Source organism: Penicillium hispanicum (assembly GCF_028827665.1).
Source record: "Penicillium hispanicum strain IBT 35686 chromosome Unknown utg000006l_segment0_segment0, whole genome shotgun sequence".
Taxonomy (NCBI): domain Eukaryota; kingdom Fungi; phylum Ascomycota; class Eurotiomycetes; order Eurotiales; family Aspergillaceae; genus Penicillium; species Penicillium hispanicum.
In genome coordinates, this window is record NW_026623198.1 from 2,904,738 (window position 1) to 2,929,556 (window position 24,819).

Sequence of the window (24,819 nt, forward strand, 5' to 3'; positions counted from 1 at the left end):
TGTACATAGTTCCAAGGTTCGAGATAGATCCCCGAGGAAGGAAGAATTGTCAACGTGATTTGCAACACAGAGACATATAGTTCTCATGCATTCCTGAAGTCGCTGGAGTGGCATGATGCTCCACCATCATGCCAACCCGCGGCATCACATGATGCCAACAGCGCCTATAATGCGCGTCTCCCCCCTTTCTTTTCCTCAACCTTTCAGCCTCAGCTGTCTCTGCTAGAAATTCCCCATGTGAAGGCCGAAGCAAACACAGCTCATGCCTGAATCTCCCGATCGACTCCAGTGGCACGTGCAGTCGACTCACCGATGACCCCGAAGGATTCCGGGTTTCCCCTTGAGGACATCTGGGCTGCCTTCGCACGATAGGATGGCGTCGGAGCTCGAGAACCCGATAGCAGATTGCCGTGGATCGGTGAATCTGAGAGGTTCGAGTTTGAGATCCCGACCCGAGTCTTTCCATTCACTGTGCAGGACCCTGCCGAGAATGAAGTCATGACTGTGTCAGCGGAAAGGCTCCGTGGTTTATAGCTCTTCCATTTCGCCCATGGACTGCCACTGACCAAACAACTTTGAACTGACATCGACCAGCTCGAATTTGACCATGCCTCCCAGGCCTTTAGGTGCCGTGCGAGCTCGGGGCCCCCAGGCTCGAGCTATGCGCTCACCTTGCCTGTCCACTCCCGAACGCGCTCTTTGCAGATACTTCCTCAGTGCCGTCCCTCCCACAAGCATCTCTCGCCCCAGACACTATGCGACGCATATTGAACACTCCACCGCAATGCGCGACCCCGGTGGCCAAAAGGAGCGCGTCGTGATTCTCGGATCAGGCTGGGGTGGATATACTGTGTCGCGCCGGCTTTCTCCGAAGTCCTTCGCGCCCATTGTCATATCGCCACGCTCTTACTTTGTGTTCACTCCTCTTCTCACTGATGCAGCCGGCGGATCGCTGGATTTCTCCAATATCGTGGAACCCGTCCGAGACTCGCGTGCCAAGGTGGACTTCATCCAGGCGGCCGCGCGCGCAGTGGACCTCAAGAAAAAGACAATTCTATGTGAAGCAACTGTGGTCAAGAGTGGGGTCACCGAGACACCGCGTACCCCCGAGCATGTGAGACAGGTCGATGAAGGAGCCGAGACCACATCCAAGCAGCCGATGCAGGCGCAGCGCCAATGGGAACAGGGTGAGACCTTCGAGGTTCCTTATGACAAGCTGGTGATTGCGGTGGGCACCGTCAGCCGCACCTTCAACACACCAGGCGTCCGGGAGAATGCAATGTTCTTCAAGGATATCGGCGATGCTAAACGGGTGAAGCGGCGCGTGCGTGAATGCTTCGAGCTGGCTGTCCTGCCAACTACAACCCCGGAAATGCGGAAATGGCTGCTTCACTTTGCCATTGTTGGCGCGGGACCCACCGGTACGGAACTGGCGGCATCGCTTCGTGATTTCATCTACAAAGACATGATGACCCTGTACCCGGCTCTTGATGGGATTCCCCAAATAAGTCTCTACGACGTCGCTCCCCAAGTGCTGTCCATGTTCGACAAATCACTCTCCCAATATGCAATGGAAACGATGAAGAGCGAAGGAGTGGCTATCAAAACATCGCATCATGTGGAGAGTCTCCGCTGGGGGGCTCCGGGTGCTCCCGGTCCTCACGAGATGGATCCAAAGCGCTGTCTGACTCTCACCACCAAGGAAGAGGGCGAAGTTGGGGTTGGTATGTGCGTGTGGGTGACAGGCAATGCCATGGGCAAGTTTATCAGCCAGTCACTGGCAACTGTCAACGACTTCCCGATAGACTCCGTGCCAGCTGGCTCCATCTCGCCGTCGGCCGTTAGCCAGCCGTGGAAGTTCAGCAAAGTCCCCAAGACAGGTGCTCTGCTTGTTGATGGCCATTTACGAGTGCAGCTGGAGAATGAATCCGGACAGAGAGCGGTCCTGCAGGATGTCTTCGCGCTTGGTGACAATGCAATGCCGGAAACTGGTGCTCCGCCTGCTACTGCGCAGGCCACCTTCCAGGAAGCCAAATGGCTGGCTGCACGCCTCAACAAGAAGGACATTGGCGAAACCCCACCATTCTCCTTCCGCGACCTGGGCACGCTGGCGTACATCGGAAATGAAAGGGCGTTGATGCAAATCCCTCATGATCCACAGACTGGCAGCGCGCGCAACAAATACCTCCCTGAAGGTATTACAGGGCGCATGGCTCGATTGGTCTGGAACGCAGCGTACATTACCATGAGCATCAGCTGGCGCAACAAGCTGCGCGTGGCCTTCCGGTGGACTCTGAACAGAGTGTTTGGAAGAGACATCTCCCGTTTCTAAGCGAACAAAAAGTGCGTATTCTATATTTAGGTTTATAAACCGATATCTCATCGTTAGTCGATGACAATTCAGTTCCGGGTAATACAGGCTGTCTATGACAGGATCTTTCAATTGAAATGATAGTTGGCTTCGTAACGCAAGACTATATTGTTAGACGTTCCAATAAGTCCCAGTTGGACCGAGGCTTCTCCGCATTCCCCGCATCGAAAGTATTTCGGCATGTCCGCCTGCGGCATCGATTGTCCCATCACATCCTCCATGGCCACCCAGGAACCTCCCTATGTGGCAGTCGCCCAGCGCAAGCAAGCCGAGCTCGCTGCGGCGCTCCCTCCCGAATGGCGACTACCAGCACAGTTCATCCCAAAAGGGATGCTCTCGCCCGCCGAGTCAATCACTGAGGGTCCTAAACAATACGGCCGAGTCAATGTGATGGATATCCCGCGAACATGCGGGATCCTAACATCTAAAGAACTGGACATTACTGAGAAGTACGATGTGCGAGGGTTGGTCGCGGAGATGGCAGAGGGTAGATTGAAGGCCGAGGACGTGGTGCGAGGATTCTGCAAGGTGTGCCATCAGAGAACTCCATTGAGACTACCAGCTTTTTGAACTAACTACAGAGAACTGCAGAGAGCAGCTGTTGCCCATCAGCTGACTCGCTGTTTGACCGAGCCACTGTTTGGCCGTGCATTTCGCCGCGCGAGAGAACTCGACGACCATCTAGAACGCACTGGCAGCCCTGTTGGTCCCTTACATGGCCTCCCGGTTTCGGTGAAGGACACCTTCAATGTGGAGGGAGTCGACTCGAGCATCGGGCTGTCCTCACTGGCCTTCAAACCCGCCCGATCAAACGCAGCGCTGGTCGATCTGCTCCAGTCCCTCGGCGCCATCGTCATCGCCAAGACAAACATCCCGCAGACGCTCGCAACGCTGGATAGCTGCAACCATCTCTTCGGACGCACACTCAACCCGCTCAACCGGCAATGGACGGCCGGTGGTAGCACGGGCGGCGAGGGCGCACTGCTCGCGATGCACGGCTCGATGGTCGGCTTTGGCACAGACATCGGCGGCAGCATTCGCGTGCCGGCCATGTGCCAGGGGATCTACGGGTTCAAACCGAGCACTGGACGCGTTCCCTACGGCGGCCAGGAGAGCGGCCAGATTGCGGGCAAGGGCCGGATCGCACTGCAGCCCGTGGCGGGTCCGTTGGCTCGTTCCGTCGCGGACATTGCGGCTGTCATGGCGGAGATCGTGCCTCGCGCAGAATTGTTTGGGGAGGATGGCATTCCGGGCTATTGGCCTGCGCCGGTGGCTCTTGCGTCTCCGCGAAACTTCACGGTTGGCGTGCTGAAGACCGACGGCCTCGTCACGCCTTTGCCCCCGATCACTCGCATCCTCGGCGAAGTTGCTCAGCTCCTACGTCGGACGCCGGGGGTGGAGGTCGTTGATATTCCTCTCCCGCCGGTGCTGCCAAAATGCCAAGCTCTTGCTGGTCGTTTGATGGGAGTCGATGACGGAGCCAACATGCTCGACCTGATTGAGGGCATGGGTGAAGCTCTGATACCCTGGCTGCAGGGCCGTATGAAGCGCGGGAAAGCGCTGACAGTGAACCAGCTAGCGCAGCTGCAGGCCCAGCGCGCGGACATTGAGCAGGAAATGATGAAGATGTGGACCTTGTCTTCATGCTCTCATGCGCGGCGCGTCGATGCTATCATTTGCCCCATCGCACCACACCCCGTGCCGCAGATGGACCGCTATAATGCTGTTGGGTATACTTCGACATTTGTGTTGCTGGACTACCCGGCTGGCGTGGTGCCCGTGCGGCCATTCGCCGAGTCTGATCTTGAGCTTGGGCACGAGATGAAGGATCCCGTGCTAGGGAGCTGGGATAAAATGAATCGCCGACTGTGTACGTTTCTAGAGGTGATTTTTTGGACTTGGAAAAGATGCTCATTTTTATGTTATTGATTAGGGAACGAGGAAATGGTCGACCGTCGCGTGTACCTAGACTCGCCGCTGAGTGTCCAGGTCGTGACGCCCAAGCAGCATGATTATGAGTTGTATCAGGCAATGGAGATCATTGATCGTGCTGTGCAGGGACGAGCAGCAGCCGCTAGTGCAAAGCTTTGACTTCTGCCGAGACAATCCGCTATCCAACATTTTTCTACGGCCGAGGTCTACGCTCTCTTGGCCTAAAACGGCATGTAGATCAACTCGAATTGTATGCTGACACGAACAAAGGTCCTTGTATAATTGACTAAACCACCACTGAAAGTGATGATATATGTTTTTGCTTCAATTTATTACCAAGCCACTTGCCAATTCAAAGCCTACCTTTGAGCACCGCACCTCCGTCCGTCGTAATAACGGCTCCATTCAGATGACTCGACGCCCTAGACCCCAAGAACACCACCAGACCAGCAATATCCTCCGGGCGTCCCAGTCGACCGTTGGGAGAGTATTCCTCAAGCTGCTTCAGTCCACCCTTGAGCTCAATCAACCCACTTGCCATCTTGGATGGATAAAACCCCGGCGCAATGGCATTGGTGAGGACATGCCGAGGTCCCAGCTCGACCGCCAAGTTCTTCGCCAGGTGAATAGCAGCAGCCTTGGATGCCGAATAGCTCGGCGTAGCATTCTCACCAACTGTTCCGATGCCAATGCCCGCCACGGAAGCGGTGATGACCACCCGAGAGGGTTCTTCAAGTGTGGCGCGTGCAGTGAGAAGGGGCGTGAATCTGTGACAGGTGATTAGAAAACCGCGAAACCCCAGACCCGGCTACCCCAAGACGAAAACAGAATGTCATACTTCTGGATTGTGTAGAACACGCTCTTGACATTCAGATCCATCACCTTCGAGAATGCCTTCTCCGGGTGCGTGTCGAACTTCTCGCCCCATGTCGCGCCGGCATTGGCAAACAGGATGTCGACATGGTCGGTGGTCTTGCGCACTTCGGCCGCTAGACGGTCCAGCTCATCCATGCGGGCGCTGTCGGCTGGGACGGAGATTGCCTGGGCGCCGGGCCGCTTGCCGGGCAGGGCATTGAGCGCGGCGACGGCATCGTCGCAGGCATCCTTCTTGCGGGAGGTGATGTATACTTTGGAGCACCCGGCTTGTAGTAGTCTAGTGGAGGTCAGTGAGTTCTCACCTAACAGTGTGGAATCGCTTCTCCCCGAAGATAGTAGTACGAACCCCGACGCTGCATGCAAACCCAATCCGCGTGAACCGCCCGTCACGACGGCGACCTTGCCCTCGAGCGAGAAGATGCTCGAGAAGTTGTTGAGCTCGACTTGCTCTGCGGCTGACATGGCTATATGTAGCTGGGAAAGAGCTGGCAGCTAGGATAGAAGGAGGATTGGCATTCCGGCCGGCATTGTCGTCGGGCGGTATGGCTGGTCTACTGCTCGCCGATTGACCGAGGCTCGCTGCAGCCGAGACCCCGCAAATGTGGGGATTAATAATCGCTGTCAACAGGGCAGTCTGACAGGCCAGTATAGAAGATCACATCTTGAAGGTTTCTATTGTCTGCGACGACTTCTTTTTGCTTTAGCTGGAGTGGTTGCATTCCCAAGATGTGTGGACTGTACGGGATGTGCGGGATGGCCGGAGAAGGGGTGAAGGAGCCGTTCAGACCAACTGGAAGATATTGTCCAGGCATTGATCCACGACAGCATAGCTGAGATATCCAGAAGGACGATCCGCAGTGTCCCGGAGATGGCGTGCTTGAATCGTATTATTCTCGACTCGGTTGCATCGAGAGAGCTGAATGGCGGAAGTCGCGCGCGCCGGTGGACCCGAAATGTGCTCAATCTCGCGCAGCCATTAATAACCAACAGAGCAACGCAATATGAATTCCAGTCGTGGAAGAGCAAGTGGTCCAGTTCTACCTTGGGGACGCTTCTTAAGGAGGGGCAGGGGACCTTGGGGGTCGGGGGGCTTATAGATCTCGCTCTGTTCTACACTCTCCATCATCAACCACCACCACCATCAACCACCATGGCAGGCCAGACACACACTCTCCCTCCTCTCCCCTACGCGTATGATGTACGTACCATCTACTCTGGATGCATGACCCGCATCTCACTGAAATCCCCAGGCCCTCGAGCCCGTGATCTCGAAACAGATCATGGAGCTGCATCACCAGAAGCACCACCAGACCTATATCAACAACCTCAACGCCGCGCTCGCCTCCCAAGTCTCCGCCACGCAGACCAACGACGTACCTACCCTGATATCTCTCCAGCAGAAGATCCGCTTCAACGGCGGCGGTCACATCAATCACTCGCTCTTCTGGAAGAACCTCACTCCCCCGGGAACTCCGGGCAACGACCTCTCCGGGGCAGCCCCCTCTCTGCGCGACGCAATTGTGTCCCGCTGGGGCTCGGAGAAGGCGTTCAAGGATGCCTTCGGTGCTGCGCTGCTGGGGATCCAGGGTAGTGGCTGGGGATGGCTGGTCAGCGCTGGCGGGCCGAAGGGTTCTTTGGAGATCACCACGACCAAGGATCAGGACCCGGTGGCGGCGTCTGACGTGCCCGTTTTCGGCGTGGACATGTGGGAGCATGCATACTATCTTCAGGTCAGTATCTCGTCTCTACCATCCGAGACCCGCCGTGTCACGATTCATGGGCGGAAGTTGACTCTGGGGAACAGTATCTCAACAACAAGGCCGGGTACGTCGACGGAATCTGGAAGATTATCAACTGGGCCGAGGCGGAGAAGCGCTACACAGCCGGCGTGGAGAACCCCGTCAAGCTGTGATCGAGAATAGAATCCTCGTGGTGGCATACTTAGTCGACGTCCATGCAGGGACGGAATGATGACAATCAAACGGAATGAAGACCAACGCTCGTGGATATCAAATTACACTGTGCACACGTATGAATAGAGAAAGGATACACGCAGAGAATAGAACAGAACACCGTTGAATCAGTTGATTCCCACCACCCCCACGCCGAGGAGAGCTCCACCCGCTTCGGTCACGGTAATCTGTCGGCCCACGACTCCCTTCTCCGAGACACCCAAGTTCAGTCGCTCGGGCAGCTCAATCTCAAAATCCATTGCTGGAGAGCCCGACGGCTGTCCTTTCTGCTGGCCCAGGTCAACGCGGAATTGGTGAAGCGGTGGTGTGGAAGGCGTGCTGGTGGTGAGATCTCCGTATTTCCTGCCATGTCGAATTAGCCTCGGCGTGGGTCATGTTGGGACGAAGATCTCACTCTATGCGCATGTTGACCTGCCGACACTCCCGCAGTGCCTCGTATGTCTCAGCATCATTGGTGCGGAAGATTGCTTTCGTATTGCGGTTGTCTGGCTCGGGGTCACGGAAAAAGAGGGAATATGAGGATAACGTAGAGAGCGACGAGGATGCTGATGAGGCAATGGAGTTTGGCGATGAAGAGAGAGACTGCTCTGAGGTATTTGAAGAGAAATGCTGGTCGCGCGGAAACAACACTGCGATGGTGCCGCCGTACGTGGGACGGTTGCTGTCGCCGCACATGGTGGAGAATGAATGATGCAAAGCACAAGATGGGGACCGCAATGCTGTACTTTTTATACCGAGAAAAGATCGAACAGGCTGTCTTACTGAGGAAAGTCGAGTCAATTCACTCCGGGTGAATCCAGGCATATATAGGCACCCCCAAGGTGCCTGGCTACCAAGGTACCAGGTCACAGTGAGCGGGATCGAGCAGATATGCGCGTCGATCATGAAATCCGCGCAGTGGGGCTGGTGGAGTTGACTGGATTGAATGGATGCGAGGCCCGCTTCTCTATTTCATATTGCGACTTCCGAGATGCTTTCCCGGGCTCGTTGCGCGGCATCTGCGACCAGGCAGGGAGGAGGTCCATTTGCGTCTCTCCGAGTACAGGGGCAAACCGAAAGTTCGTCAAATGCGCGGCCCTAGAGGATCCCGTCAGCGCAAGAACCACGGAAGAGAGGAGCAGCCTCACGATGGCGATTCACGGTGCTTCTTTTCCAGGTGCATATGGAAGATTTTGGCCACCATATAAAGGAATGTGATCAGCCATAGGATGATGGGCCACAAAAGAAAGCTGCAGGGTGGTGGATCGGGCGCCGCCATGGTTGTCGCTGAGGACTGCATAATTAGGATGACTCTGGCAGAGGAAACGAGACAGAATGAGACGAGCAGACACAGCTAAATTATTATCGAAAAGCTCGCCTCGCAAGACTCGAGACAAACCCCCTTCGTGCAGTTGGAGATCGCCCATCAGGGGCAATTGCCTCGCGGAGGCAGGGGCGTCCATGGGGAGTGAGTCTACGCCATGCAGATTGTTCTTCGGTCAATCGCGATTTGACAACTGCACCCGTTCGAAGGAGTGTGGCCATGATCACAATCGCCTCGCGTCGCATCATCTTGCGCCAATCTTGAATGCTCCACGCAGGGCCCCACCACGCCCCGCGCGATGGCGGGCTTCAACCTTGTCAACCATCACGATCAACGCCTACAATGGACTCGATTGACCCAAAGGTCTGGGGCCGCTCTGGACCGCCGTCCAACATCTCCTCTCATGCCCGATACTATGATCTAGGGAACTTCCACCGCTCGATCAGTACAACGAGTGAAGACGCGCAAGCCTGGTTCAACCGTGGCCTGGTGTGGGCCTACGCGTTCAACCACCAGGAGTCGGTTCGCTGCTTCGAGCAGTGTATCGTATTCGACCCCTGGTGCGCAATGGGGTACTGGGGCCTTGCGTTCGCCCTGGGTCCCAACTATAACAAACCATGGCAGCTCTTCGACGGAGAAGATCTCTCGGCCACGACGACACGCGCCCACGCAGCCTCGGTGGAAGCCAAGAGACACTCAGCCAACGCACTCCCTTTTGAGAAAGCGCTTATAGACGCATTGCAACATCGATATCCACAAGAAAAGCCGGTCGGTGACTGCACCGAATGGACTCAACGATACGCCGAGGCGATGGTCTCCGTATATCACAACATCCCACACGCCCTCGACGTTGTTGCGCTCTATGCGGATGCTTTGATGAACCTGACGCCGTGGAGTCTTTGGGATCTGGCTACTGGCGAGCCTAGCCCCGGTGCCCGAACCCTCGATATCCACAAAGCGCTAGAAAGTGCTCTGGCTCAGAAAGGTGAAGGATCGGACAATCCCCGGCGTCACCCGGGGATCTTGCATCTATACATCCACCTGATGGAAATGTCACCCACGCCGGAGAAGGCACTCCGAGAGGCTGATCACTTGCGTGGTCTGGTCCCTGATGCAGGGCACCTGGAGCACATGCCGAGCCATCTGGATGTTCTGTGCGGCGACTACCGGCGCGCAGTGGCGTCAAATACATCTGCCATCCAGGCCGACGAGAAGTTCCTTGCAGAGCAGCCTCTGGGGCATTTCTACAACATCTACCGTGCGCATGACTACCACTTCCGGATGTACGCTGCCATGCTGGCAGGCCAGTCCCAGATTGCTCTCGATACCGCCAATACCCTGGCAGATTCGATCACTGGAGAGCTCCTCCGAGTTGAATCGCCTCCACTAGCTGACTGGCTGGAAGGATTCATCGCCATGCGCGTCCACGCCCTGATCCGCTTTGGCCGCTGGGATGAAATCCTTGCCCTTGATCTTCCTACTGACCGGCGTCTATACTGTGTCACTATATCTATGATATGTTACGCAAAGGGGGTTGCTTATGCAGCCACTAGTCGCATTGAAGAAGCACTAAAACAGCAGGCACTATTCCTGACCGCAGCAAAACTGGTTTCGCCTTCTCGAACCATATTCAATAATACCTGCCAGGATATTCTTAGTGTAGCTGCGCCAATGCTTGAAGGCGAGATTGCATATCGCTCTAGGGACTATGACACAGCATTCTCCTGCCTCCGGACTGCAATCCAGCGAGACGACAATCTACCGTACGATGAGCCTTGGGGCTGGATGCAACCTACCCGACATGCCCTGGGAGCATTGTTACTGGAACAGAGCCGGGTCGAGGAGGCGCTGGATGTATATGCGGCCGATCTTGGGATTGATGATTCTCTGCCTCGCGCACTGAGGCACCCAAATAATGTCTGGGCTCTGCATGGCTATCATGAGTGTCTGACGAAGCTGGGAAGGACATCCGAAGCCCGCATTGTGGCACCACAGCTGAAGCTTGCGTTGGCCATGGCAGATGTGCCAATCCAGTCATCATGCTTTTGCCGGCAGCAGACAGCATAGCGAAGGTCTAGGGAGTTATTCAATGGACCCCCCATACTACAAATCACCGACCTCTATTTCTGTTACTTGTCACACGAATGACAACTTCAACTCGCGGCCTTCAACTCGCCTGCACCAATACTAGTACATGAACACTGACCAACGGCTCTACCAAGCCAAAGCAACCCGCCTTCATTCTCCGCTCGCGGATGCCAAACCGATCACGCCAAGCATGACGAGGGCGGAGAGACTAGATACCCAGGTCATCGCCAGGAAGTTCCGGGGAAAGCGAGTTAAAAGGCTAATTAGTAGATTCCACTTCATTCGAGTCCGAGTAAGCTTGGCCCTAAATTCCTGTCGAGGTTTGATTGGCGTGGTTCGTTTGGCGGAGGCACTGCAGGCTCTTGGCATCGTCACCGAGACAGATGGAGGAGGCTGTGTTGCCACTTGAAAAGCAACGATGCTCTTGGGCGAAGAAGTTTGAATCTTGCTCTTGATTATATACTGGACTGAGCCAGATTGAATGACTATCTTTTACCTTGAATTTGTCGATTTTGATCCTCCGTCTGATTCAGCGCAATCCATCTAGCATTGTTACAATGTCCCCCGAGCTGCACGATCGATCCCACCATGCTTTGTGTGTGGAGGCTCTGCCCCGAAAGCAACAGAAATGGCTATCCTTCCTGTCTCTGCGCTTTGGCACTGTACTGTGCTCCATGGTCGGCATCGTCTGCTTTGCGTGGGCATTTTCCCAGCACGAAGCAGAGGTGGTGTACACAGACGGGATAGGAGCCGGGTTGGCGGTTAGCAATCTGGGGACGGTGAGCAGGATTGTTGTCTTTAAATATTTTGTAGATTGTTTCCAGTACTGACTTTTGCTATCTTTGTCTCGCCAGGCTTCTTACGGATTTGTCTGGTCCACCATTATCTTTTCTATTGTCTTTTTCGGGTGTGCCGTTCACCCCGGTGTGAGCATTGCATTTGACTGTATTGCCCTTATCTCTCAGATCATTACTGCTGTCTGGAATCTGTATGAGCTGGGCTTTTATCATGCTGGTGGTTACGGCGATCCAGGGACCCAAGATGACCGGTTATACGGCGTGGAATGCTTTGGATCTACGATGCTGCTACTTGGTGTGTAAGTGGATGTTCATCTCTTCTAATGGGAGCAGACTTCTGACTTCTATCGTAGGATTTTCTATGTTGGTCTTATTGTTCGAGCTTCGATGGTCTGCCACGTTCAACGGAGAAATAGAATGAATGTGAAGCCTATACACGAGGACGTTTGAGGACATAACATTGCTGAGCTCCATGTTGGAGCAAAAATTGACTGGTGAATGCTGAGGATAATGTATAATGTCTAATGCTCCCAACTTCCAAACTAGCTAGATGTTGGGTAACTATCAATAATCATTTCGTCGTTAACTCCAAGAATGTCTTTCTTACAGGCCGTTTGCATGGATTGGACCCCATTAGCTGCTAGTAACGAAGACCTACGGGCAACTTGATTGTCCGGTTACATTGCCTCGAGTGTGCAGAGATCTCTATAATGAACGAGAGTTCAACCCCCACGCCGATCAGTCTCCGATCGAATCTCACACAGCACCAATAATCCTCAGTGACGTAACAAGTAAACTATCAATGCTGGGGCTGTGTGAGGCCAAACTTGGATTCCGGTAACACCGCCCACCAACATCGCTGTCGAACTCAGCCCAAAGATCGAGTTAACTCAACGCGAAGAGCAGCGGGCGACACGATCCGCTATCCTTGGACTCAGCAGGTAAGTTCAGACCCTTTCATCGTGGGGCCAATCGTCACGGAATACGAGCTTTCTTGGCAGCCAGGCTCTGCCTAACTCTATAATGACAGCAGAGAATCGAAATGATGCAGGGTCGATAATTATAGATCGCAGATCGAACCCTATCATCCGACTGGGCGATGATCTCCGTCCCCCATTCTTGTGTTTTGGGGCGATAGATCTTGAGGCATCGCGTTGACGAACTTTAACTTCATGGCGCTCTGGAGATCACTACAGGGCTTAGAAGGGGAACTCTCGTATTTGTCGTGCCGATCAGAACGCTTGGTAACATCGAACACGGCGTGCATCACGGAAATAGAAAAAAAATAGCCTTTCTTTGCTAAATGGAATCGATATAAAAGCTTGGATACATTCGTCCGATATTCTACGAGAACACACATCAGAATCAAATCCAGAGCGACTTGCCTACAAATATGTCTTTCAAGTTCCTCGTCACCCTTCTCCCGGCTCTGGCAGTCGCCTGTACCGGTCCCCCAGTCAACCAGAACGGTTTGAATCTGATCAAGAGCTTTGAGTCCTTCCAACCCAACGCCTACGATGATGGCTTCGGCAATCCGACCATCGGGTATGGCCATCTCTGCGCTGACTCGTCGTGCTCCGACGTGAGATACCCAAAGCCTCTGACAGAGGACACCGCGACCCAGTTGCTCGCCGGGGACCTGGTGGTGGGTTCATGTTTCGATTTCCAACAACTATGTGCGATATGAAACTGACACATCGAATAGAGCTACCAGGATGCCCTAACCAACGCCCTGGCCGACCCCGTCACCTTGAATGATAACCAGTACGCTGCGCTGGTCTCGTGGACCTTCAACATCGGCAATGGGAACATGGAAAGCTCGGATCTGGTTAGGCGCATGAATGGGGGCGAGAATGTCGCCCTTGTCGCGCATGATGAGTTACCGCAGTGGAATAAGGCGAATGGTCAGGCTGTGAATGGTCTGACTCGTCGCCGCAGTGCGGAGTTGCAGCTGTTTGATGCACCGGCAAAGTTCGGCGCTCTGCCTGCTCCTTGTTAGACTTGTTAAGTGCGCGAGAGGCTTTTGCGGAGCAATTTGTGGATATAGTTGCGCAGGAATCTGATCCATACAGGACGATCTATATGCAATTCAATGAGGCGAAGAGAAACAACGTAAATATATTTGAGGCTGCTCTGACCTAAGCGATACCTATTTACTAGAGGACAGATGATTATACGACCAAACATATTAGGTGTGCTTCACACGCATAGGGTGGGCCTCGGTGTTGAACACGAAGGTGTTCTTGTCGCCTTTCTGGACTTGCCACGCAGCGTCTGTTGCTATCAGTAATGGTGTCTCGAGCATGCCGGGACGACGAGTCCACTTACCTTCTGCATGAGCCAGATATGAGTACTTCATCACTTCGGCGAAGAGGAAGCTCTCCTGGTTGTCGTACTTGGAGCCACCGTTGGTAGCATTCACGTTGCTGATAGCTGCGAAGCCTGAGTCGGTGCGACAGGTTGCGTTGATCCCGACGAAGGCATTCCAAATCCAGTCACGGTACTGCAATGCAGTTAGTTCAGCTCTCGATTTGGCAGCAGGGAAATAGAAAACTGACAATATCGCTGCCGGTGATGCGGTGCGCGTAATAAAAGCTCTCGATCACCTCGGGTCGCAGCACGTATGCTCCACTGGAGATGTAGAAGCCAGCGCGCTCGTAAAAGGCCTTCTGGTCATTAGGCACTTTACTAGGGTCCCAGCCCCAGGAATCGGGACCAATATGGGTCAGTGTTTGGTTGTAGGTAGCCTCGCAACCATTGACCAGCTGGAGACCAAAGTCAATAAAGTCTTGTCGGTCCAGCACGCTACCACCTAGGAGGAAGCTGCCGCCGTCAAAGCAAGTCAAGTGCTGCGAGCTGAGATCATAGGAGCCGTCGTTGTACGAGCTCAGGAAGGTCAGGTCGGGACGGGGTTCCGGGTGGGACTGCAGGTGTTTGATTGTCGACTCGGCTGCAAGCACCCAACGATCCTTGTACGTCTCGAACCGCGTGGGGTCGTACACGTACATCTTGATCAGGTACTCGTAGAACGAGTCGTCACCGCCGTTCCACGAAACCACGCCATCGGCAAACTGGCCGTTGTTAATATAGATGTTGCTACCCACTAAGCCCGGGAAAGGCTCTCCGCTGGATGGCTTCGGGTCCAACAGGTACGACTCGGCCTTCTGGCTCAGTTTGGCGTACTCGTCGTCACCCGTCAGATCGGAAAGTCGCGTCCACTCGAGGGCCAGAGTTCCTGTCACGGCAAGGCCGTTGGTCGTGGATCCGTCATTGCCCTTTGACGTGATGTTCAGATTGTTGTATGGCACACCCGACGTGGTGTTGAAGGCAAACTTGAGCACGTCTGCTAGGTTCTTGGACTGAGTCAACAAATCCTTCACTTGGTTTGCGTTGCTGACCAGATCCGAGGCCGGTCCCGTTAGCAAGTCATAGCCCGACAGCATGCCGGCCAGATATCGAATGGTCGTCTCAAACAGGCTGACCTGGTCCGAGGTCTGGCTGTAGTCGATTTTGGAGATGTGGTCCAGAATGCTGTTGACAGCGTCCTTGTTTCCCATGATGATGGCTGTGGAAAGAGCGTCGACAGCGGAAGCACCCCATCCGTTTCTACAATCGATCTGAAGCTCGCATCGTATTCCCCCATTGCAATCCCTGAAGAGAAATTGCTTACCTGGAGTCTCCATATCCATTGCTGACAGGCCGTAACTCGTCGTGAGGGAAAGCATATTTCATATATCCGTTCCAAGCATGCTGAAAGGCTTCCTTGACTGCGTCGGCCTTCTGCTGGTCATTCGACTGGCGACTCAGAACAGCTTCGGTGTGGCCGAATGGATAAGCTACCGCAGATCCAGCGAGGCTCAGCGCCGCTAGAGACAGCGACCATGGGGCACGCATGTTTCTGTTATACTGGCCAGGGAGGATTATACTTAGGTAGTGAACGGACTGGGCTACCAAGGATCGAGCCACGACAAGCACCGCAGCTGCAAGAGAGTGAAGAATCGCAAACGAACGACCACCCGGCCTGCAGCGCAGCGGGTCAATGCGATTAATAAATGATTCGGAGTGGAGCGAGCGCAAGTTAAGAATGGAGGGCAGAAAAGCGGGTGGATCGATGAATTGAAAGGGGAAGTCAAGCTGGATGGTCACACGCGATCTTGTTTACACCTGCATCCGCCTCGCTCGACCTGCAGACGCGCTGTCCAAGGCCGGAACCTCCGTCGTGTTCCTGATTTACCTGATCCACGCCACTCCCAATCTGTTCCACGATTTCATCCGGGCTTCTTCCCCCCGGGATCTGCAAGGATACCGGCCACCATTGGTTGGCTGCGCGACGGCATCTTGGGAATGCTGTGTTGTGTTCCTTCGGGCCCTGGTACAAGCCGGAAGTCCATATTCAAATCAATAAGATTGCCGTCTTTGGTTTTCCAATAGTGGCCTCGCTAACTGCTGCTTCTTCCTCTTCCAGCCACGCTCAGAGGATGACCGGTGCAGATGACAGCCATGAGGAGCCCAGCGCCAAGTGGCTTGGATCCCGATGGCTTGGAGAAAGGGGGACTTTGATGCACTCCACTGGCCGGTCTATGCAACACCCTGCAGCACTTCCCCCCTCTTGTCGCGCTGGCCGAGGTTATTCGGGCCGTGGATACGCATGAGGATATGGCGACTGCATCCGGTCTTCCCCAATCCACTCTTGAGCTTAAGCGCTGCGGGGGGATCGGGCACAAGTCACCCCGTTCGGATACTTATGTCCCCTCCACAATCTCCACTCTAGGAGCGAGGACTGTGGGTGGTCCACCTTAGATCGATAGTCACCCAGATGGATCAATGGTATCGCAGCTATACCCCGGGGAAGGTGACTACCTAGGGTTGTATCAACTTGTCCGGGGAGGTCAGCAACCGAGTCATGCACCCTTGTCCTCAATGTCCTCCTTTCCCCAAAGAAAGACCCCGAATCCGAGTTGGACATCACCATTAATTTTTATCACATTCATGTACACCATTGTACTGTGGCCGACATCCTACTCGGATGCTCTCTGGCATTCACGATGGAGAAGGGTCCGAATAAAGGGACCCGAGATGGTTTCTCCATGGTACGATGCAGAGTCCACTGGAGGCGGGGCATAAATTTGTCCTCGTCAGGCGAAGTATACATCGGAGGATCACCTCGCGCCTACAAATTTAATATTGAATCTGCCAAATATTATCTTGAACCGCAAGGTATCTCGGCAATGCTTTCGGAGACAGAGCCGTGTTTGGCTATGATTTCGTCGGAGAGTTGACTGAGCTCGGTAGTGGAGTGACTCGTCTGGCGAAGGGTGACCTTGTCGTAGGCTTGATCTGGGGAGGTGAGCTCCACGTCTTTCCTTCAAGTCGGACAGCTAGCTGATGCAACCGGTTCAGGAGAGATTGCGGGCCTGGGCGGCTATAGCCAATACACCATCGCCGATCAACACATCTCATTCAAGGTGCCGACCAGTATCTCGCGAGATCAAGCCAGTACTGTTCCACTCGCAGCTGCTACTTCCTTCCAAGGGCTGCCTGAATCTTGATCGCTCTCAGACCGCTGGTACGACCGTGCTGGTGTGGGCCGGCCGTTGTGTGTTGACTTTTCCTTATATCTGGAAAACCTGCCGTCACTGACTGTTTATAGCGAGCGTCGGTCCGTACACTGTCCAGGTGGCCGCCATCTACGGCGTCGATGTGATCGCGACATGCAGCCCCCACAATCCCAATCTCGTCCGGTCCAGTGGTGCAAAGCATGTCTTCGACTACAAGGATGAGAAGGTGATTGAGAAGATCAAGGAAGCTGCGCCCAATCTCGAACATATTTTTGATACCATCGGAAACGAGACCTCCTCATCTCTGGCCTCCAAAGCATTTGGCGACCGGCAGGGAAATCTATGCACAGTCCGACCTAGAAAAGCAAACACCGAACAAGTCACTACTAAGACACACGTCACAGATGTCTTGGTGTGGACTGCATTCCTGAAAGATCGCCGGTATGCTCATTTCTACTGGCCAGTAAGTCGACCACTCTATATAGATGTGGGGAAACGAGTCTATCTCAACATTTCCAGGCGCCCAAAGAAGACCACGAACTCCCTAGCGAATTATTTGACAATCTGCCCTCATGGTTGGAACAAGGTAAGGTCAAGTCGAATAGGACTCAAGTTCTCAGCGGGCTAGATTCTGTCCCTCGGGGATTCCAGGAACATCGCGATGGTACGATCTCCGCCTATAAGATTGTGTACGAACTGTGAGACGATCAGGTAAGAAGGCAACCACTTGGGCTAGGAAATGGCTGCATGGTCATCCCTGCGCCACCAAGAGACTGGGCGATCCTGTAAAACCTAAATCGAGAGAATACTATAGGAGAATGAAGCCGTTTGCAAAAGCAAAGAAACGGGCGATGAATCAGCGGGCGGGAGCAACTGCGGGCCAACCACGGAGTGGAAAAAAAGGTGACACAAGAGTCATCGCTTCTGCACATTTTTTCTTCCCCCGAAGCGCCCGACGTCTCCCGGGGATCTTCGTGTCCCTTTCTCCTCACTCCTACTCTCCTCCTTGTATTTCCCCTCCACATCCGCCATGGCCACGCCGTTCCTGATCTCCTACCCCTCCAACCCCGCCCCCGGACTCGGCCTCAAGCAGATCGCCTACTTCGGCCGTGTGCTTGTCAAGGCTTCGAGTCTTGCAGAAGCGGAGCAATTCCTGCGCCAGAACTTCCGTCACCTCGATGTCTTTGTCGACGCGACTGCCATCTCATCGGCCGGAGACCTCGTCGATATCCTCAACGCCGGTGCCGCCAAGATCCTGATCACCCTCGACCAATTGACCGCGCTGTCGCAGGAGCAGTCCGTTCCCTCGTCTCGCTTGCTTGTCTACGCCCTGTCAGACTCCGAGATCGGTACTCTCCAGCAATGGGTTGCCGCCAATGCCTCCGAACGCAGCGATGCCAGCGTCTGCACTACCCCCGCCGCGATCTCCACCGCGGCCACGAAATTGAACATTAGCTCGGATTCGCCACGCCTCTACACAACTTATGGTGAAAATGACATCTCGGAAGACTCCGTGAAGCAAACTATCCACCAGGGCTCAATCGCCATCATTCCTTCCCAGACGTTGACCGTCGAGCGCGAGGCGGCGGGTCAGATCTCTGCCGCCAAGTTGCTTGCTTCGCGCGCTGTTACCGACCAGAGCAATGGCCTGTATGCTACATCCGTCACAGATGAGCGGGGGGCCTGCCTGGGTGTTGTCTGGAGTAGTGACGAGAGCATCGCGGAGGCCCTGCGCACAGGAACTGGTGTTTACCAGAGCCGCAAGCGTGGACTGTGGTACAAGGGCCAGTCAAGCGGCGACGTACAAGAGCTGATTCGCGTCGGCTTTGACTGTGATGCCGATTGCCTAGTTTTCGTTGTTAAGCAAATCGGGCGCGGTGAGTTCCTAGGCTGAGCTGCCCTTTGGTCATGCCTACATACTAACTATGGTCACTCATATCAGGCTTCTGCCACCTGGGTACTGAGACCTGCTTTGGCGCGTCTGCTGGTCTTGCTCGTCTCCAGAAGACCCTTCTGGCCCGCAAGGCCGATGCACCTGTAGGATCATACACTGCTCGTCTGTTCAATGAGCCGAAGCTCGCCGAGGCCAAGATCATGGAAGAGGCCGAGGAGTTGTGCCGTGCTACCACCAAAGAGGAAATCGCTTTCGAAGCTGCCGACCTACTATACTTTGCACTGACCAAGTGTACCGCGGCTGGCGTTACCCTCGAGGATATTGAGCGGAATCTGGACCTGAAGAGCTTGAAGGTCAAGCGTAGAAAGGGCGACGCGAAAGGTCCTTGGGCTGAGAAGGCCGGCCTTGCTGCTCCTCAGTCAAAGCCCACCCCTGCTCCGGCGAAGCCTGAGCCACCTGTTGAGGATCGCACCTCGCGTATTGAGATGAAGCGTGTGGTCACTGCATCAACCCCGGCCAGTGAAGTCAGCGGCTTCCTTAACCGCCCGTCCCAGAAGTCCAACGATGCTATTGTTGGTCTTGTAAAGCCCATTATCCAGGACGTCCGCGAGAATGGTGACGCTGGTGTGCTCAAGTACACCCACAAGTTCGAGAAGGCTACATCGCTGACCTCCCCGGTCATCCACGCGCCATTCCCCGCCGAGCTGATGAAGCTGTCCCCCGAGACTCAGGAGGCCATTGACGTCAGCATTGGCAACATTCAACGTTTCCACGCCGCTCAGAAGGGCAGCAATGACGCCCTTCGAATGGAGACCATGCCCGGAGTGGTTTGCTCCCGCTTCTCTCGTGCTATTGAACGTGTTGGTTTATACATCCCCGGCGGTACTGCAGTGTTGCCGTCGACTGCTATGATGCTGGGTGTGCCCGCCATGGTGGCAGGCTGCAAGAAGATTGTTCTGGCATCACCACCCCGTGCAGACGGCAGTATCTCGCCCGAGATTGTCTACGTGGCCCACAAGGTTGGTGCCGAGAGTATTGTTCTCGCTGGTGGTGCTCAGGCAGTGGCTGCCATGGCTTATGGTACGGAGAGCATCAGCAAGGTCGACAAGATCCTGGGCCCTGGTAACCAATTCGTGACCGCTGCCAAGATGATCGTGGCCAACGATACCTCCGCCGGCGTCAGCATCGACATGCCCGCTGGCCCCAGTGAGGTTCTCGTGATTGCCGACAAAGCTGCCAACCCTGCCTTTGTTGCGTCTGACCTGCTGAGCCAGGCCGAGCACGGTGTCGACTCGCAGGTGATTCTCATTGCCATTGACCTAAACGAAGAGCAGCTGCGCGCCATCGAGGATGAAGTCGATGCACAGGCCAAGGCCCTGCCGCGCATGGACATTGTTCGCGGCTCCCTCGAGCACTCCGTCACCTTTGTCGTGCGAGACATCAAGGAGGCAATGGCTCTTAGCAATGACTACGCGCCTGAGCACTTGATCCTGCAGGTCGAGGGGGCCGAGTCGGTAGTTGAGCACGTCCAGAATGCCGGCAGTGTGTTCATCGGCGCCTGGACCCCCGAATCCGTGGGTGATTACTCCGCCGGTGTCAACCACTCGCTGCGTAAGTTCCTTCTTTCCCCCTCCTCTGCGCTTCTGGCTCCTAGATACTAACGGTTGTATTCCAGCCACCTACGGCTACGCCAAGCAGTACTCCGGTGTTAACCTGGGCTCGTTCCTCAAGCACATTACCAGCTCCAACCTGACCGCCGACGGCCTGCTGGGTCTCTCGAAGACAGTCGAGACACTGGCCGCAGTTGAGGGTCTCGAGGCTCACAAGCGGGCTGTCAGCATCCGCGTCGCTCAGATGCAGAAGAGCCGCTCTTAGCTAATTTTCGCCCTTACATACTTAAATATTGTCTTTCCTTATGATGGAATGCGCGATGATTGGAATTATTCCAAAGGAACAATAGCGAAAGGACCCAATGAGTTGTGGAGGGAATCCTGCAAATGAAACGCATTACGAATTTCCATCCCTTGTTCACCATGCTTAATAATAAGTATTTTATGGACCTAGGTCCGATGTAGCTTGGAAGGAACACTCGTTCGTCGGGGCCCATCTGGGAGACTATTTAATATGTAGTAATCAGTAAGCAGCTGACAGGACGAACGTACAGTGATGTCAGGGTCCACATAGTTCGTAGAAGGGGAACGAAATTCCCTACGACCAAAGACGAAGAGAAAGGGACAATAATGGCATAGTTCCGTAGAATTATTCAGGAACTATCGAAAGCGCGATATCGGTATCATAAAGTATTGAACACCCTGTGAAAAACCACCTTTTGTCGTTCGAGGTATCAAGTCCCGCCCCGAAATCGGATCCATCCCAAACCACCAACCCACAGCACCAAACCGAAAAGAAAACCCGACGGAAGAATTTCATTTACAGCTGGGCGACGTCATTCAAGATCTGGACTTCCTGGCCTGGCTTAAACGCCGGCAGGCCAAGGTAAGGGCAGCCTGCACAGCGGAAGGCATCGCCCAGGGCGCAGCTCCCACAAGAACCGGTCTTGCCCTTCACAGTGAAGTCCAATTCATTCAAATCGTCTGATGCCAGCTTCATCACATTCAAGTCCTTATCGGCGTTCGCGCGACGCTCTTTATCCTCCGCATCGAGTCGGTCGGCTAGACCGCATGTGCAATCCTTGCAGGCTCGCCGCCTTCGGCCCGTTTTCGGCTGGCACTCTGGGGCTGAATGTATAGTTAGAAAATGACCACACGAGCTCAACGAAACACTAGAGAATCACATAAACAAGAGAAAGAGGGAAGGGACATACGTGGCATAATAGGTCTCGCTAAATCCTCTTCGTCAAGAAGGGAGTCCTCATTAATCAGCTCGTCGGCATCATCCCGGTCGTGGTTAGTCCCGTTATAACCGTTCGCTGTGAATCCAGTTGCTCCATTCACGGTTATTCCAGTGGACGGGGCAGTTGGCGCTGCCTTCTTCTTCTTTGCGCCGAATCGTAGGGGAACGGCAGAGGATTGTTCGTAATTGGGCTTCTCGAACCCATTCTCTGTCTGGACCAGACCAGCCAACACAGCCTCCATAGCCTCGGAGGCATCAAGGGATTTATCTTGGGTTTGAAGCTTTGCGCCGGGCTTCATAGACGGCACGAGAGCGGTATACACATCTCGGGTGAGGAGTTGCAGGGCCTCGGAGCGCCGAGAGCCATCGGAGTCGGTGACCACGAGAACGAGATCATATGTAGTGGAGGGAAGAGCAACGACACCGGCAGAGAGACGATCGAGCATCTGGAGGTCGGTGGTCTGGCGGGGGAAGGTGGTAAAGAGGGCTCGCAATTTCTCCTCTTGGGTAGCAATGGAGGGGGGAGCGAGGAGGAGGGTGCGCGAGGGGTCGACGGGCTTTGGCGGGGGAGCCATGTCGACGTCGGAAGTGTCAATGGTCACAAACGAGGGCGCCATTGTTGAGATGGAGAGAAAGAGAGAGGGACGAGGAAGAGAGACGAAAATGTGAAGTGAGGGGTGGCGACATTTCACTGTCGCCGATAAAAGATAACTTAGTCAGCGCCGCATTATAAATCGAATGGCCCGCGGAGATCCTATCAGCGCGCGGGGATTATGAGGCTGCTCTATATACATCCCGATACATGGAGGCCGAGGGATGCGCTGCCCTGAATAGGTAGGGAATCATGTAGGGTGATGACAGATCTTGCCTGGGAGGAGACCTTCAATGCCAGTCAGAGTTTCAGATTATCAATTGAGGCCTTCTGAATGGTCATCTAGTCGAGTTCGCCCAGCAGTCTTTACTCTTGCTTTCAAAATGGCATCTAGTTAGAATTCATATTGTGCCGATGCGCCTGGACTCCCACTTCTATGCTGGTATCGGGATATAAGTACAAGGGAACAAAAAGAAAGGCAGGACAAAGGATGGTGTAGAAGCATGGCTGCGGGTCATCAACTCGTAACGAAGCCCCAGGAGCTGCTCAGCGCTTTCGCTCGCGGATCTTCCATTTGATTCCGTCCTTGTTAGTGCCGCCCACGGAGTTGTCCATCTTGGCCCGCTGCCAATCGATCTCACGCTCAGCGGCCTGGACCTCGCCATACTGCTTACGCAAGGCTGCCAGCTTGTTCTGTCGGCCCTCAACGGCCCGCTTTCGGACTTTGCGAGCACGGCGAGCCTCCACGAGCGCTTGCCGCTCCGCAGCAAGTTGTTTGGGAGTCTTCCTGCGAGCGGGTTCCGCCTCTTCGGCCGTCTCCATAGCATCTTTTTCTTGGGTTTCGGCCCGATGGTTCTTCATGGCGCGCTGTTCGCCCTGGTCATCGGCAAATACCACCTTGCGCGACTTGGGTTTGGGGGGTTTGCTGAAATCGAGCCCATCCAGCTCGTCGTCAAAACCGTCAAACTCGTCGTCATCTTCCTCTTCTTTCTGTTGCTTGGTCTTCCTACCCAGGGCCTCGTCCATGCCACCCTGCAGTTGCACTTCACGTTCCAGGCGCTCAATTTCCCGGCGTAAGCGTTCACCAACAGTCCGAAGGTAGCCCTGGTCTTGTGTCTTGAGGAGTTTGATCGCATCGTGACCCAGCCCACGAGCGGCAGCCGAATCTCGCGCCACGGTGCCTCGGCCGTGTCGTCCTTTCCGTTGGTTCCGGTCTCCCATCATCCCGAAGGAAAATTCATCGGGGTTGCGATCGCGAGCCTTCTCTTGAAGGCGCTTGAGCTTTGCTTGCTTGGCATTGTAGTCTTTTGCGCGGAGCGAGTAGTCCTGTCGCAACGATTAGTTCTCGTCTCACATCGAAGCTTCTGCTCATGAGACAGAGCAGACAGACTAGGTGAACGAACCTTGTGCTTCTCAAGGATACCCCATTTTTCGCGCCCTTCGAGCTGGCCACGCTCTTTGTGGTTCCGCCGCTGGACGGCGTTACGCATGGAAGACATGATGGGCGGCTGTCAGAATTCTGAGGGTGGGAATGATAGAAGGACAAAAATTCAGATAAAGAAGGGACCCTCTCAGCTCTAGAATATCAGAAGAAGCTAGAAATAGGTCCACTCAGTAGCACGAGTGGTGTGAGAGATGCAGGTTGTACGGAAGTTTTTTTTTTTCTGCTTCCGCCTTTTGCTCTCCGCCCGAATCTCGGTTCCTCGCGCTCCGCATCAACACACCCTGCACCTCGCCGTCTGTCAGACCAACCCCCTGTATCAGTCCTGAGCAGCAACTACCTGTTACAAGAGGACCTCTATTGTGCGGGTATTGACACATCAGTCATTCGACTCAATTGCGGCAATTGCGGCCGCCATATAGTCAACTACCCACCTTGACCAGGCAAACCTCCATACACCTCCGGTCTGCATCTGTCGACCTCGATCTTCGAGATCGAGCTACTGGGCCCCAATGGCTACATCATCTGCATCCCCCGACACTTCGTCGGCATCATCTTCCCCGCGCAATTACAACCTCCGCAACCCACTCCCCCTCTCAGCGTCCCAAGAACAAGAAGTCAAGAAACTCTATTACAAACGTGTACGGAGTCACTGCGCTCCTGAGATCAAGGGTCTGTCTCCCTTCCCTTTTCTCTGATTTATATTTTTCCTATATTCCATCAAGTGCCGGGCCTTCCACATCCGCAAAGCTCAGGCTCTTGTCCCGAACACGGTCGCCCTCCTCTCCAATCTCATCACCGTAACCGGGAAGAGAATACGCAAGTTGACTGACATTACTCCTTCGGACAGCCTTCGCTGAATGCGCGGTCAACCGTACTGTCACCGCAACATGGGTCTGCCGCCAGCAACGCCTAGCTATGAACTCGTGCATGATTGCCCACGCAAACCCGGAGGAAGAAGACCGCGCACGCGAGGAATGGTTTGCAACCTTTGAGGAGCGACGCCGTCAACGCGACGAAGAGCAAGTGCGTGTGGAAAAGCGGCGTGAAGAAGTCATCCGCATGATGCGGGAGGATGAAGCGCGGAGACGACAGCAGACTGAGGGGAGGTGATTGGATCCGAATTGTCCAACTTCCTTCC

The 24,819-nt window shown here is 54.6% G+C and overlaps 14 protein-coding genes across 14 annotated transcripts; 9 read left to right on the forward strand and 5 right to left on the reverse strand.

The window, feature by feature from the left end:
• Window positions 1-607: 607 nt before the first annotated feature.
• Window positions 608-2,332, forward strand: N7459_007428 (putative pyridine nucleotide-disulfide oxidoreductase; the record flags this gene model as incomplete). Its single annotated transcript, XM_056946596.1, has 1 exon — window positions 608-2,332. One exon carries the CDS (start codon window positions 608-610, stop codon window positions 2,330-2,332), a length of 1,725 nt encoding a protein of 574 aa, XP_056798595.1.
• A 219-nt stretch (window positions 2,333-2,551) lies between these two features.
• On the forward strand, window positions 2,552-4,462 carry N7459_007429 (putative general amidase; the record flags this gene model as incomplete). The annotated part of the gene is made up of 3 exons (XM_056946597.1): window positions 2,552-2,899; window positions 2,963-4,241; window positions 4,305-4,462. 3 exons carry the CDS (start codon window positions 2,552-2,554, stop codon window positions 4,460-4,462), a joined length of 1,785 nt encoding a protein of 594 aa, XP_056798596.1.
• Window positions 4,463-4,655: 193 nt separating this feature from the next.
• N7459_007430 (oxidoreductase, short-chain dehydrogenase/reductase family) lies at window positions 4,656-5,641 on the reverse strand (the record flags this gene model as incomplete). Its single annotated transcript, XM_056946598.1, has 2 exons — window positions 4,656-5,070; window positions 5,142-5,641. The coding sequence occupies 2 exons, from the start codon at window positions 5,639-5,641 to the stop codon at window positions 4,656-4,658; spliced, it is 915 nt and encodes a 304-aa protein (XP_056798597.1).
• Window positions 5,642-6,459: 818 nt separating this feature from the next.
• Window positions 6,460-7,091, forward strand: N7459_007431 (superoxide dismutase; the record flags this gene model as incomplete). The annotated part of the gene is made up of 2 exons (XM_056946599.1): window positions 6,460-6,909; window positions 6,984-7,091. The coding sequence occupies 2 exons, from the start codon at window positions 6,460-6,462 to the stop codon at window positions 7,089-7,091; spliced, it is 558 nt and encodes a 185-aa protein (XP_056798598.1).
• A 168-nt stretch (window positions 7,092-7,259) lies between these two features.
• Window positions 7,260-7,827, reverse strand: N7459_007432 (uncharacterized protein; the record flags this gene model as incomplete). The annotated part of the gene is made up of 2 exons (XM_056946600.1): window positions 7,260-7,494; window positions 7,547-7,827. The coding sequence occupies 2 exons, from the start codon at window positions 7,825-7,827 to the stop codon at window positions 7,260-7,262; spliced, it is 516 nt and encodes a 171-aa protein (XP_056798599.1).
• A 970-nt stretch (window positions 7,828-8,797) lies between these two features.
• Window positions 8,798-10,522, forward strand: N7459_007433 (TPR domain protein; the record flags this gene model as incomplete). The annotated part of the gene is made up of 1 exon (XM_056946601.1): window positions 8,798-10,522. One exon carries the CDS (start codon window positions 8,798-8,800, stop codon window positions 10,520-10,522), a length of 1,725 nt encoding a protein of 574 aa, XP_056798600.1.
• Window positions 10,523-11,100: 578 nt separating this feature from the next.
• Window positions 11,101-11,790, forward strand: N7459_007434 (uncharacterized protein; the record flags this gene model as incomplete). The annotated part of the gene is made up of 3 exons (XM_056946602.1): window positions 11,101-11,322; window positions 11,398-11,639; window positions 11,694-11,790. The coding sequence occupies 3 exons, from the start codon at window positions 11,101-11,103 to the stop codon at window positions 11,788-11,790; spliced, it is 561 nt and encodes a 186-aa protein (XP_056798601.1).
• A 943-nt stretch (window positions 11,791-12,733) lies between these two features.
• On the forward strand, window positions 12,734-13,339 carry N7459_007435 (lysozyme; the record flags this gene model as incomplete). Its single annotated transcript, XM_056946603.1, has 2 exons — window positions 12,734-12,985; window positions 13,046-13,339. The coding sequence occupies 2 exons, from the start codon at window positions 12,734-12,736 to the stop codon at window positions 13,337-13,339; spliced, it is 546 nt and encodes a 181-aa protein (XP_056798602.1).
• A 189-nt stretch (window positions 13,340-13,528) lies between these two features.
• Window positions 13,529-15,234, reverse strand: N7459_007436 (glycoside hydrolase family 47 protein; the record flags this gene model as incomplete). The annotated part of the gene is made up of 4 exons (XM_056946604.1): window positions 13,529-13,614; window positions 13,669-13,843; window positions 13,899-14,946; window positions 15,011-15,234. 4 exons carry the CDS (start codon window positions 15,232-15,234, stop codon window positions 13,529-13,531), a joined length of 1,533 nt encoding a protein of 510 aa, XP_056798603.1.
• Window positions 15,235-16,558: 1,324 nt separating this feature from the next.
• On the forward strand, window positions 16,559-17,600 carry N7459_007437 (uncharacterized protein; the record flags this gene model as incomplete). The annotated part of the gene is made up of 4 exons (XM_056946605.1): window positions 16,559-16,696; window positions 16,741-16,936; window positions 16,991-17,361; window positions 17,418-17,600. Coding segments are annotated over 4 exons (888 nt in total), but the record flags the coding sequence as incomplete, so codon positions are not given.
• Window positions 17,601-17,928: 328 nt separating this feature from the next.
• On the forward strand, window positions 17,929-20,667 carry N7459_007438 (histidine biosynthesis protein HIS4; the record flags this gene model as incomplete). Its single annotated transcript, XM_056946606.1, has 3 exons — window positions 17,929-18,775; window positions 18,841-20,403; window positions 20,468-20,667. 3 exons carry the CDS (start codon window positions 17,929-17,931, stop codon window positions 20,665-20,667), a joined length of 2,610 nt encoding a protein of 869 aa, XP_056798605.1.
• A 555-nt stretch (window positions 20,668-21,222) lies between these two features.
• Window positions 21,223-22,262, reverse strand: N7459_007439 (uncharacterized protein; the record flags this gene model as incomplete). Its single annotated transcript, XM_056946607.1, has 2 exons — window positions 21,223-21,524; window positions 21,617-22,262. 2 exons carry the CDS (start codon window positions 22,260-22,262, stop codon window positions 21,223-21,225), a joined length of 948 nt encoding a protein of 315 aa, XP_056798606.1.
• Window positions 22,263-22,783: 521 nt separating this feature from the next.
• N7459_007440 (rRNA-processing protein UTP11) lies at window positions 22,784-23,736 on the reverse strand (the record flags this gene model as incomplete). Its single annotated transcript, XM_056946608.1, has 2 exons — window positions 22,784-23,563; window positions 23,641-23,736. The coding sequence occupies 2 exons, from the start codon at window positions 23,734-23,736 to the stop codon at window positions 22,784-22,786; spliced, it is 876 nt and encodes a 291-aa protein (XP_056798607.1).
• A 454-nt stretch (window positions 23,737-24,190) lies between these two features.
• N7459_007441 (uncharacterized protein) lies at window positions 24,191-24,791 on the forward strand (the record flags this gene model as incomplete). The annotated part of the gene is made up of 2 exons (XM_056946609.1): window positions 24,191-24,350; window positions 24,529-24,791. The coding sequence occupies 2 exons, from the start codon at window positions 24,191-24,193 to the stop codon at window positions 24,789-24,791; spliced, it is 423 nt and encodes a 140-aa protein (XP_056798608.1).
• Window positions 24,792-24,819: the final 28 nt, after the last annotated feature.